Source organism: Ciconia boyciana, chromosome 12 (genome assembly GCF_034638445.1).
Source record: "Ciconia boyciana chromosome 12, ASM3463844v1, whole genome shotgun sequence".
In the NCBI taxonomy this organism is placed as follows: Eukaryota; Metazoa; Chordata; class Aves; order Ciconiiformes; family Ciconiidae; genus Ciconia; species Ciconia boyciana.
In genome coordinates, this window is record NC_132945.1 from 8637642 (window position 1) to 8651861 (window position 14220).

The 14220-nt window shown below is 36.3% G+C and overlaps 1 protein-coding gene across 1 annotated transcript in view; it reads right to left on the bottom strand.

Moving 5' to 3' along the window:
- Positions 1-732: 732 nt before the first annotated feature.
- Positions 733-14220, bottom strand: part of LOC140658676 (transmembrane 9 superfamily member 2-like) — a 34020-nt gene continuing 20532 nt past the window's right edge. The window contains exons 13-17 of the mRNA XM_072877362.1: positions 12040-12199; positions 11281-11432; positions 9639-9750; positions 9047-9218; positions 733-1345 (exon numbers count right to left, since the gene is read on the bottom strand). Coding sequence (XP_072733463.1) covers positions 1278-1345; positions 9047-9218; positions 9639-9750; positions 11281-11432; positions 12040-12199 — 664 coding nt within the window. The 3' untranslated portion in view covers positions 733-1277. The remainder of the gene's footprint in view (positions 1346-9046; positions 9219-9638; positions 9751-11280; positions 11433-12039; positions 12200-14220) is intronic.

Consider the following 14220-nt stretch of genomic DNA (forward strand, 5'->3'; position numbering starts at 1 on the left):
ACCTGAACCTCACTTGAAACAATCTTTATTGTAGCCAGTTCCTCCTGGTACACTAATGCTTGGCTCTTTTTATTAAGTTGTCTAAAGCTTCATTTTTATGCCACAGGCACTGTTCAAAAGATGTAGCCTGGTACTCATCCCAGCTTAGCTAGGTCACCTGTTCCACACTTAAATAACCTGGAAGGAACAACTACACGTAGATGTGAGACTTGAAATCCTCATACCAAAGGTTAGATTTTGGAAAGGATATTAAACATTAACTACAGTTACCTGGTATCTGTATGACTACGAAGAGATATGGAGTCATTTTGGGTCTTGTTAAATTGTGGGCTTAGACACTGAAAAGCAACTTCCAGAGATGAATGTTTCCATATGACAGTTAATAAGCTTTGAGTATTCCATCCATTAATCTGAGTGAACATCCCCTTACATCCCCAATTTTGATAGAAAGTAATGGTTGGCCCAGCAAAAGATATTTTGGGTAAAGTTAGAGTAAGCACACAGATGAGGCACAGGTAATGGCAGCAGCAGCTTCAGAAGCCCCTGTCCATCCTACAGCCATGGATTCAAGTGACCTACCAGTCCTTCTGCTTGCATAGACAATTTGCAGCCAAAGTCACAGCCAAACTGCTTACAAACAATATAAAACTCGAGAGCTATAAACTGGTCAAACTAATGTGATCTGTGTCCAAGCAGTGAAGGCCTAATTAACAAGAAAGGAAACAAGTCAGCTAGAGTTGTGCAGTTTTATTTGAACAAAAACCAGTGTCGATATTTTTAATAAAGTCTACATTACACTAAATGCATGTACATTTGTAAGAAGATATCTAGTTGTAAAGAAGGTGCAGGATAGTATGTACAATCATAGTTAAGTTAAAAAAATTCACATTTTACATAGATTTACTTGACAGTCCTATGCTTTCATGGTATATAAATGGTAACCAAAAGAGGTAACAAAAAAAAAAATCACAAGGAATTTCAGCTGGAGGACTGTATAACGCACTCGTTTTTCAAATAAACTACTTCACAGAATTTTTATTTGTCCTAAATCAAATTTTGGATATAATTTTTAGAATTAGAATTAACATATTCAATGAGTATACTGATGTAAACATTTTACCAATGGTGCCATTTCCTTCCATAAAAATCTGTATTTTATGCTGTAGTCTGCTCTTCAGCTTTTACAAATTAGAATAATTACACAGGATGTTTTTCAATACATGGTAAAAATTATCAAACAGCAAGGGAGATATGTTCAAAAGACACTTTGAAGCTTTTCAGTCCACTTTCACAACACTGTAAATCTTACTTACAAACCAGAAGCAGGCAAAAAATCCAATAGTCCCTAAAATGAGAAAGTGAAAATGGTTAGTTTATCTTCTAGTTTGCTCTGAGAGAAAAATCCTACAAGTACTTCCCAGCAGGACAGAATATAACACTGTAATCCAGCTAACTATCCAGAATAACGGCACTTGTTAAATTTAACAACGCACATTCATCCCTAGGCTAAGTTATTGATTTAGATCAAAGATGATTTTTAGGACCAGGCTGCTTGGTGTACATTTAAACCACTGAAGGTGATGCTACTATCACCAGTAGCAGGCATGCAGCGCCATTTAAAAAACTGACACTTATACGCACACAAAGCTAACACCTACCTCGTTTTTTTAAGTCTACAATAGTTCACAGCCACCTATGAATGACACAAAACAAGGTCTTGGGAAAAATCACCTGGTCCAGTTTTCTGTTTATTGTCCTCTATTTATACTCAAGAACAGGGAACTTCTTACTCTGTATAACCTGCTACTTCCTTTTGCTAAAGCAATGCTCTGAGTGCTATAGCAGTTGGGAGCAAGCATCAAATGAAACTAGCAGTGACACAAACCAAAACATAATTTTGTGTAACATGTATTCAAGCTGCAGATTTTCTTGTCACAAGTCACTACAGATACTAAAAAAACCACACTAGTTTGGGCAACTGAACAATTTCATGAACAAAGAAATCCAAAGGCTATTAATTACAGAGACACCATTTCAAGTACTAAAAAGGCCGCTGAGCCACAGCTGATGGGAAGCTGGGAGAAAGTACCAGTACACACTTGCCCTGTTCTCATACCCCTTCCTGGGAGTACTGCTGTTAGGGTGCTTGGGTAGCAGACCTGTGGCCTGGTTTGGTATAGAATTCCTTGATTTCTTACCAGTCCAGTTCTTTAGTCATCCAACCCAACAGTAGGAGAAAAAAGCCCCACAACTACCTTCTGGAGGGACTTTGGGCCCCATGTCAAGTCCTGTGGCTCGGGTTAGCACAGTGCAGAGTAAGATGATGGAGAGAGGTGATGACACTGAATGAGATTAGTCTATACCAATCTTCTAGTTTTATGCTGAAGAACAAGTCAGTAATTTGCACCCCACAGTCACTATTATGGGGTAACTGCAAAGACATTGTCCATCACATTTAAATTACTTGAAGAACTTAGTATGCAAGGAGACATTGAGTACCATACAATTAATTGAGTCTTAAGCCTCTAAAGGAAGCAATGCATTGTTCCTCATGCTTTTACCTAGGGGTAAACTGCCACAGAGATGTTAAGCCTTACCAGCTAAAAAAAGGGAAGGTCTCAGTTTCAGCTGAATTCACTCTCAAAGACACAGCTACATGCCAGCCCTGTGACAGCCCTTACCAGCTACGCTACAGGCATTTGCAAGATCATGCACGCAGCTCCTCCAGTTTTACATTCATCCTTTTCTGTTTATACAGCCTATGTTTAACATCAGCTGCAACTTTTTTCACTATTTCATTGTGACTGGTTTACTAACTAGGAGGCTGTTTATTAACCGCTTGTCTTTTCCACATTCATTGCATTTCTGTCTTTCAGACCACATCTACGCATTTGCTAAGTGAGGAACCTGTCTTTGGATGCTTATTATCTGTATGCCAATTCTTGTATTCTTTGTGCTACCATGTATATTTGCAGTTAAAGGCTTTTTGACAGCCTACTATTATATGCCTCAGATTACCCTTTCCCTCCAAGTTTGCAGTTATCATCCTCTGAAACAGTGGGAGACGGCAGATTTACTGCTGTTGATAGGAGATCAGACACCAACCACAGAAGGAATTTAATTCCTTTGTAGGCTTGACATCGCCAAGTCTTTGCAGTTTATGGTCAATTCTCACTCCTTCCTACTGTGTCCAATACTCCAATATCAGCATCGTTACTCTAAGCCTTACTCTCGTGGTTTTTTTCCTAATAATTGTTCTCAGCATCTGCTTTCTAGTTGTTTTTATAATATAGCCCACTTTGAGCCTTTTATGGCTTTGGAAGCAATGTTTCTTCCAAATGTTTAACAGATGAGATATCTTAAAAATCTATCTGCTGTTCTAGAACAAAATTGTAATATCATAACAAAAATGTGTAACTTTAACACAAGAATGAGATTTTTCCACAGTTTCCTGAGCATGCCATAACTTAATATGGGAACACACTCTAAATCCACAGTATTTTCCTCCAATCCTTGTCACTCTGAATCCTTCTGATACACCAGCTTTCTATAAAACATGGCCTCATTCATAGCAGAATCTGAAGACTTCATACTGTGAACAAGTATTTCATCTATAAACAGATTTTCACAGGTTTCAGTAACATTGATTTTCAACTTCCCTCCTAAAAAAAGTCTGTTTAGCAAATCAAAGACCAAGTACCCCCTGCTCTTTTTTTAAACTTTATCAGAAATTTTGCCAATGTAGTGGAACTAGAGTAAGACTATGCTTCCTAACACAAGCAGTAAGTGGTAATGTTTGTCAGACACCAGATTTGAACCATGAACTTCTAAGCTCAGGAGAGAAAGGCTAGACTCACCACCAAGATACAGCCTTATGTAGTCAGTACCTTCCCTGGTCACCAGAGTTTCCTTCTGTTGGTACCTCCACATCGATAATTAGGGCTTACCGGTATCGTAATTTCTTCTTCCCTCCCATGAACAAATGTATCCTACAAATTCCAGATGTAGATAGCTCTATGGACCAGAAACTTCAAAAAGAGCATCAAACTAAGGACCCCAAAAGTACCTCTTCTAAACAGTATACTTGACGCTCAAAGATCAGAATGATTTAAAGGTGCTGGCAGAATCACAACCAGGTTGAAAATCTACCTCAAGAATCCAACTACAGATTTAGAAGCAAGAACTGATCACAGCAAGTCAACTAGGTGGTTTTAGTGCTTTTTTATTATTTTTAATTTTTTTAAGTAACATGGGCCAAACACTCTGACTAGGAATTTCCAAAAGCTCAGGTCAGCAGAGAGTTGTGTTGATATTACAAAATCAGTGTTAATAGACAGAAATGAATGTAAGTTAAGGAAACATTATTTATAAGCTGCTTTAAGTTGTACAGCTGCTTTACCTACAGGATTGCTTATGATACTGCAGCAAAAAGCTTAACTTTTTTTTTTGAAGAACGTAAGCAGTACAGTGCCCAGTTCCACTGAAATTCAGTGGTTTTTTTCCACCTCAGACCTGGGGGTGCTTGTGATTCCATGAACCGCTAAGAGGTTCACAAAAGCTAATTCAGTCAAAAAGCTTCCAACTTTCCATACAGGAGTAAATATCCCAATCAGAAAGGAATATGCAAATGAATGTGACTGGGGAAGAAGAATAACTCTGAACTACTTTGGCTTGTTTGAAAATTCTAGCCAGAATATGCTTTCTACATTTTAGCCCATTTCAGAAATTTGCCACTTGATCCAAATTTTAGCACTTTATACAGAAAAGCATCAACATACTGGATCTTTAGGCCACTGCTGACTAGTATAACGGGTTCTCAGATTCCCCTTTTAACTATTTTGACTAAAGGCCAATCTTAAAATACACATACACCCATGATCAGTTTCCTACAACTGTAGCTCTACCCAGTAAAATTGTCATTATTAATTGCACTAGTTAAAATACAACTTTGCCATCTCAAGTAGCATGGCTTGAAAAGCATACTCAGCTCTTCAATCTTGAGCATTTTTCTAAGCACATCTTGCACCAAAATTAGAATCATCCCTTATGTAAAATGTGCCTCTCATTAGAATAGTAGGACTATTTAGGTAAGCTTTAGATAAGACCACCCAAGGATCTGGCTTATATTTGTTTCTTTCAAAACATGTTCAAACTGAAAACAAAGTTTTGAAGCACTATCAACAAGGAGCATACCTCTTCAGCTTACTGCGTTGCTGACAGATATCAATGAACACAACATGACAGAAAACAGATACCCAAAGGTGTATTTTTTTTTTAAAGCCGTTAAAAAAAAATTCTAAAAGTACTTAAAAAAAAACAAAAACCAAACAAACAAAAAAACAAACAAAAACCACCCAAACCCCCAAACAAATAAACAAAAAGCCCCCACTAATTGAAAGAGTTGAGACCTCTAAAATTATTTTCTGATTATGGTCTAAACTCCTTTCCATTGTAAGGTTTTTACAGCTTTCATATGCACATCTCTACCAAACAACACAGCACAAAGCTACCAAGCCTGACACCAATTTCTCCAATGAGCCTGTAAAATCTGTTTGTTTGTTTTAATCTAATATTACAAATTACTTTCGGGGCTAATGTTTACTTTCACCAATCCTAAACACTCACCAGCTTCAATTAAATGAAAAAGCATCTGAACAACATACATTTAAGAACTTACTTTTGCAGGGTAGACCTTTATTTTTCCCCAAGTGGGTGACTTTCATATTTTAAGATTCTGCCTTTCTAAATAACCCCTACTAGTCTAGGGAACTGATGCCATCCTAGTGCACTGCAGCCCACTGTACATGACTGATCATCCTGGGAGGTACAGCTAAAAGATCATTTTTGCAGGAGCTATTTAAAATTCAAGAACCCAGTTGTGAAGATGCCTCAAGTCATTTCTCTAGCCAAGAAGCAAAATATGTCCGATACATCCATTTATACTTACTAGGGAAACACTGACACCTCAGTTGGTTTTTTTGTCTTTTTGTCCTCCAGTTTCTATACTGTTGAATGCTCTGGTCTGCAATATATACTACCACTCAGCAACAGTTTTCTTACACACAGAAAGAAGATCACAAGCTAGGATCTAACTGGGTATGGGAAAGTTATTAGTAAACTAGTTTAAATTCGAAATTAAAAACAAGGATTATTGCACAGAATAATGCCAAAATACATTAAGCAGACTGTTCCGCTTTATTCGTTTCTTCTAGCTTTATTGTTTAATGAAGAAAAAAGAATTCAAAGCACGAACAGATTGTAAGAAAGCAAACAGAAAAGCACTCTGCACTTGGCTGATACTTCTTATGTACCTTAAAAGCTCTCTGTATCATACTGGTTTCAATCACCGCACAGTGGTGGGTGCTTCAGAATCTCGGATTCTAAACACAATCTACCCAGAAGATCAAAACTCAATTTTGAAAATGGCATTAACTCACAAGTGAAAATGATGTTCAAAAATAGAGGTCACTGTAAAGCAACATGCTTTGACTACGTTCAGCATTTTTTCGTCTCCTAGCATAAAATGCATGTAATCATGTAGCTATCCCCTTTCAACCACACTTATTATTTCTTGAAAGATTAGCTGCACTTTGTACGTTAAAATAAAATTGTCTTGTTTGGGTGTGCACATTAATTGTTAGATTTCACTGATCAGATTGTATTATTGTCGTTGCCACACAAGCATTCAGTTCCTATTTACTTATTCATTACGATCCCTTTTGTAATGTCCACAGTGACACAGCACACCACCCCATAGGAGGTATTAACGCTGCCCTTTATATTTCTGTCACAGTTGCCGAGACCTAATATGCAAGAATAGAGAAAACCAAAATACCTAGTGCTAACTAAAGTGCTAGCTAAGCACTAACAGATCAAAGTCCCATTTTGGGAACATACACACAGGAAGAACACTATTATTGTGCACAATGTATAAAGCTACATTAGTAAACTCCCTCACCTCCATAAGCTTGTGAAGGACCGAACCCTTATTTTCCAAAGCAAGTGCTATTAAGGAATATTTTACACCTACCTTTGCTTGAGTCATCTATCTTATATAGCTTATATTTCAGCCCAAAAAATCAATTGTCAAACTAAATATGGGAAAGAAATTTATCACAGCATTTTATATTAGCAAGGATTTATTACACACTCCATATACCTTCTACCTTTCTAGTGACCTAGCTATTCTATTCAACTTTTAAAAAAGTGACCATGTAGCTAGCAGCTTTCTTCATGAACTACAAATACAGCATAGCCACTGCTACCATGTTTCTATTAAAAAAAAAAAGATACTGCAAAAGTAACAGCAGCACTGTTTATTATTGTACTTTTGGGGCCTCACTGGCCTCCACATCAAGAACTCCAGGATCAGCACATCTGAAGCCTTTAATACCATTTCAGCAGCTTCCATGACAATTTCAATTATCATTTTATATATGAAAGGGATATTTTTAATTCCACCAATTTGCATCTTGTAAGTGAAATTGAAATTGGCAGAATAGCAACTAACCTATGCTAAAACCCAGACACACATTAACATATTGCTTTAGTTTAAAAGTAATTAAAACATTTTACACTATAGTTTGAGTTTTATATATTTATATATAATTTTATATATATATAAAATAGAGGACATCTGGAGCCTGTCTGTTTTGCCAGGATTTAAGCAGAGGTTTAACTGGCAATATGCCAACTTCTACGTTTGCCTTCTAATAATTAAAAATTAAAAGAATTAAATCCTCCCTTTTTTCTCAAAACTTTTTTTACTTTCTTTTGAAGAGACACAGGTCTAAATAACAAACAACAATAAAAATCTAGCAATAAGTGCCAGCTAATGTTATTAAATATAATTTCTACAGAGTACTTGCTTTGTTCAAACCCATACAGTAATTTTCTTCAGTGTTTTATTATGAACAGTGCTTTTTTTGCCTCATACTCAACAAGCATTAGAGGCAATAAAGATGAAAGAGGTCCTTCTCACTGCTGAACTGAGAAACCTGAAGTCTGATGCTAAGACTTACTCTCATTATTTTAGCCACTCTTTTTTAACTGCATCAAGGGAGTGAAATAATGCATTTCATAAAGCCAACACAAAGTAATTACGGCAGGTTTCAATAATCAGGTAGAAGATGTTCTGAACCATCCACAAAGAGATCCTCTATTATAAATCTTAGGAATTAATGTAAAGGTTGGTTTACGGAACAACCCATTACATATGAACTAGCATTTTCTCCAGTTCTACCACTGCAGTACTTCATGATGCTAAGCACAGTGATACATAAAAGATCTGACTTCATGTGTTAAAACCACACATACACAACAGCAGCAGTATGATGAACACCAACACAAACTGCTCCTGGCTATTTTTAAGGGCCAGTACCCTTCAAAGAGCTTCTAATTTCATCTAACACATGGTAAATCTGGCACAGATTTCACATCAAATCAACCTCGAAATTACAGTTTGAGTCAAGTGATTATGAACATTAGAGTAATTCTGTAGAAGACAGTCTACATGAGTAACATCAGAAAAGTTGGACTGCTAAAAATGGAGAGCCGCATTTCAAATAGGTTCCTCCAGTTAAGGTACATTCCTGCCATTAAGAAGTGGTGCTTAATGAGCAGGTAAGGCCACCTCTAGCAGTACTAGAACTCTCTATTGTCATCATTCAGCTTTTTGCCCCAGCACCAACCTGCTTCACTTGCTAATAGTGAAAGCTGAAAACATATTTTATTCTCCATATGCAGAGCACAATATAGAACTTCTAGAACCAATTATGAAATCCAGAATCAAGTTAAACAACCCTGACATCAAAGTGAACAAGAACGGCACTTTGAAAATATAATGGTTTGAACTCACTACTAATAAAATATGCAGTATTAAGAATATCTTACTGTGATGTGCGGTGTCACAAACCATAAGAGTAACACTGCCTAAAGAGTCATAAATTGTATTTAATGTTTCAGATAGTCTAAATTTCACCTAATGTTTCTCATTTCAAAAAAACAGAAACCCCTGCATTCATTTTAGTTTGAACACTGTACTTACCTGTGAAAAGGAAAAAAATCAAGACCATGATCATTGTGTAACCGAAGTATAAAATGGTACTAGCAGTTCCTGTGATCTGGAGTTTAGAGAAGAAGTAATGAACTGCATAGATAAAGAGATAAACTGCTGTAAAGCTGCTTGTCAAAAATGATCGCCACCACCAATGATAATCCTGAAAGAAACAATAAACCATTCAGTAAGAGACATCACGTAGAAACCAGAACATAAATAAGCCAGTTAAAAAGTAATATTGTCTTATGAAATAATTTAATTCTTCAACATTTATCTCAAAAAAAGGTTTCAACATAGCACATAGCTACTTTTTTCTTTCTCTAAGTCAGCTGTATTGCTTCCACTATGAACATGAAATTATTTTAAGATCAAGGCTGTTTATTTTTGCTTATCTGCTGCAAACAGTGGATTTTGAATCACAAGGCACATTTCAGAAGAGCGACTAAGACAGGCACGTCAAGGCCTGACAATACTATCCATTCACGGTGTCCAGCACATCACAGCATATGTGAATACCTCAACTCTATTTCTAACATCTTCCAGCTACAAGTGGTATCTACATCAAAACTGTACTTTTTACCTCTGCACACAGATGGAAGTAGCACAGCAAAACTGTAGCCTCAGAACATGTAATTAGAAGAATTATAAAAACTAGGAACAGGAATCCAAACATGTAGTACATCTGATGAGACCTAAAATGAAAATAATAAAAACAAAAGTCTCATTTTTGGTTAAAGTTCTGAGTTAATTTACAGTGGTACATTGCCAGATGCTACGCTAATCAAAAAACAAACCAAACTAAACCCCAAACCCAAAAAACCCACACCACTGGGGTAACTTTGTCTGTACCACTATTGGCTGATTCATAAAAAGTTTTCTTTACCTGAATGTACTTTGTAAATACACATTCATTTAAGCTAGCAGTAATAAAACCACTGCTTTACAGAGCAACGCTCAAAGTCTTCAATTATACTTCCCCTGAAATTAGCATCTATAAACTTCCACAGAGAACAGTTATGGACAATTTTCACCAGAGCTGATTATCCCTTCAGGTCTCTTTGTTGAGAGGACCTTTAGCTTCCCTGACTCTTGCATCACTTGTACTTTTCCCTAGTTACAATACCCACCTCATTCCTCCTACTGCAGCTAAGTTTTCCAGGTGTCTCTGCATCTCCTCACTACATCAGTCAGATGGTCCTCCACTCCCACTTTATCCCCATACCAAGTCTGACCCCAATCCAAGGGCTAACCAAACACAAAAACACTCACAAAAATTAATGCAAGGGAATATGCTTGTTTACTTTTAATCTGGTGGCTTTCAGATAAGGGAGGTAACCAAATCAACTTTATTGAGTGATGGTGATAATTACTGCAGTGTAAGATTTGACAGAGGGAGTATTAGTTGCACATTCTCTCCGTGCTTCCTTTCTGTAGGATAAGTAATGAGAAACAATTTGGGAATTCAGTAATTTCAACTACAAAAGTCCAGAGTATATCTGTTTGTCAGCTGATTATATTTTCCAGCATAGCTATATTACATGGTTTCTACTACTGTTGAGGACTAATGTGAAAGGGTAACATATCTAATATATTTGCATTTAAGAACTGATTTAGAAAAAAATGTTCTGTAAGAAATCAACATAAACAGAAGACTTCAGGTTAATATTTTCCACTGAACAACAATATATTAAACATTTCATACTGACATTGTGAAAGTTATGAAAGATTGCATTGATTTAATTTTCCATGCACCTGCTTGACTAGGTTTTGAAAAGATTTAGGAGTGGTGTGGATGTTTCACAGGGGGTGGAATCTTTGTTTTGCAGAACATGGAATCCCAAGATCTTGACCTGATTCTGATTTAACAGCTGAAACTGCTAGATCATACTAGTTCCATAAATCTTAATATAGTTCCACAATGGATTAGGCTCCACCTAACCACAACAGCATGAAACCACGTTTGTGTTGTGCAGAGCCAGAAAGATAAAACAAGGCAACAGGACTCTAATTTTACACTTTGCAGTTGTCAATAAAACAACTAGTTTTATAAGTTCTAAGCACAGGAATAAATATGCAGATTCTGGAAATTCCACAAAAGTCTGCAAGACCACCAAAAATTATAAAAATTGGTTTATTCCTTATATTAATTGGTTTGGGATGTTCAAACTTACTGCATGTTTATTATCAGACCAATGTAACTAGAAAAAAAAAGTGATACTCACCAAATGCTATTCAGAATGAAAAAAAGTTGAATAAAAATACAGCCAAAGGGCAAGATACCACCCATTATGATACCAGGCAATGGCTTTGTGAAAAAGGACTGTTCCGGAATTTGGCGAGGAATCTGGTTTGTACGAACTGGATGTTCAATAGGCTTCAAAAGAAATTAATTAAAAGGTAAGTTGTTATATCATAAATAAGATTACTTTTCCCTAATATTAGCATCTATATATTTGATAAATGTAATTTTATTTTCATCCATAAGACATCATAAGTTACCAAACCAAAAAACTACAAACTTGATATTCATCATTAGGAAAAAACACATATGCTTTAGACACTCCAACTATAGGCCAGTAAGCAAGTCAGAACATGAAGAAAAGAAATATGTTCAGTCCTTAATAAAAAACCCAAACTTCTTAGTTGTCTGGCATTATCTCAAACTAGTGAAGTACAAATTGAAGTACTTCTGAAGTACTACTTCAAAAACGAAGCTGCTGAGGTTTTACTGAAGTACAAAAGGCAAGCAAGACCTCCAAGAGCACTATTAAATTCTGATTCTAGTGAACGGACAGAAAAAAAAAAGTTCAGTGTGACATTACAGCATATACTCCGTTTTAAAATAATGACAAAGTGAAACATCATTTTACAATCATAGGGCCACAGATGTTTCAATCCAACCAGTACTTGTGTGCTTAGGGATCCAATGGCTCAACTACAGAGGACAGGGGTATTTCAAAACTGTATTCAAAGAGCCCCACCTTCTCTTTGAAGCCAAAATATGCACCGACAAAGGTTAGTGGGACTGAAATTCCAAACCACATAGCTAGGATAGCAACCAAAGTGCCAAAAGGGATGGCAGCTGAGGATCCTTTCACCCACAGAATGAGATTCATAATGAAGAAATCAGCAAAGACAATCCTGAAAAAAGATCAGAAAAGATATTAAAATATTCAGGAAAGAATAAGTATCAGTTAGTATTTAAAAAAACATAAACCAGTTAAAAATCTGCATCAGAAAAATGTAGCTTCTTCCAATCTTTCATTTCCTAACAGTCCTAGTTACTTTCATCAATAGTGCAGTTAATATAAAAATGCTTGCAACATCCAATGCTTTTAATGGAAGTATCTATGGTAAAGCCACTATCTAAATAAAGACTCTGCACATAAAACCGAAAGTAACAGAAACATTCCATTGTAAAAATCTATACAAAGAATGCTAAAAGATAAAATAAATAAAACCCCTCTTATCTGAATCACCTTTCCTATTATTGCCAGTCATTTAATTCCTTTATTTAGGTCCTTTATAATTAGTAAATTCCCTCTGACAAAACACAGTGATAGCAAAATCTCATATATAGGAAGCCACATGTCACCCTCACAACAAACATATACCCTGCTGCAGCATGTGTCACAGCAATATGGTAGCAGAAGGATGGATTAAAGAGGGCTCTTCCCTAAAAGAATCTTTGTATTAAGACCTCATGGAGTTACACAGTTAAGTAGCCCACACCTTTGGAGAATTTAAATAAAGACTGCATCAGTCATGATGTCTCCAGACCTGTTCTTCCCTCCCCAGTTAAGTCCATCTGCCTCATTTTCTAAACATCCTGGGAAAACACTAGAAAACAACTGCAAGACGTATGATGAAGATTTCAAACCCATCCCATTCTGAAAGCAAAGCAAAATATACTGCAAGGGAATGCCATATAAAAGATTGATTAAATTGCCATTATTCATGGATTCAGAGTCTCATCACAGAAAATTCAGCCTCAGAAAGGGCCCATGCAAAGTGCACCATTGCCTGGATTTTGTTAAAAAAGTGTTCCTGAGGCAGAACTTACACTGCCCCGAAGTGGGCATGCATCCTCCACTGTATTTAACTAAAAAAGGAAGGGGGGGAGTGGGAATTAGAGCAATAGACAGGCTCTTTTTTTCCTAGGAGAGGCCTTACACTTGCCAAAACTGGTTGGGGGAATAGACTTGTTAAATAAGCACACCCAAGTGACCTCTGGTGTAAGCATCTTGTTGAACAAAAAATAAAAATCAATTCCATTTTCAAAGTCTTGCTAATCTTTATCATCTGCCCAAGCTCGTAACACAGACTCCACTTACCCCCTCCAAAGTTAGAAAAAAATACTACAAATATGAACTCCCACCAGTCTACTGAGACTATAACAGCCTTAGGCTGTTTATGATATTATGCAAATTCACTGAACTAGCATAGCATAATCAAGACATCTGTTCCTATTCTACCATCCCCAATCATTTTACTTCCTCTGTGAAACTTAATTTATTTGGGAGTTTAAATGATCAGCAAGATATTTCTTCCACCGATAAATATTTTCTTCTCCCTCAAGATAATATCTAAATGACAGCAGGGAGACTGAAGCACATTTTGTTTAGAAATAAGATTTCCTTGTAGAAATACTACACTCAGTTGTTATCGAATGCATTACATTTCATTTGATGAAATTCTACTATACTCAAAACCAAGTCATGTTTTATTCATTCTGGGCTTTTTTGGGGGAGAGATACCTTAAGAAATTATTTATAATCTTTTCCTCAACTTTCGCCAAGGACATTTGTCAAAGGCTAGCTTCATGTACCCAAAGCTGCAACCAAGAAATACGGAAGACTTGAAGAAATTAGTTTCTGTTCTCTTTGTTCACTGACCTAATTCTCACAAAAGGTCTTGAGAGCTATGAGAAAATGAAAGGTAGGAGAGCTCTCACCCTTCCCAAGCATGACAGTATTGGCCATAGTATGATACACGCTACAGCCATATCCAAAACTGGACACTACCTACATTTATATAAAAAAAAAATTATAACCAGTTTAAGAGAATTTCTGCATTATTCTCACCCAGAAGCATACTAAACTTCTACTGTTTAGTATAGCAGTATATAGCTGTTTAAAAAAAATAATATAATTTAATTTCTT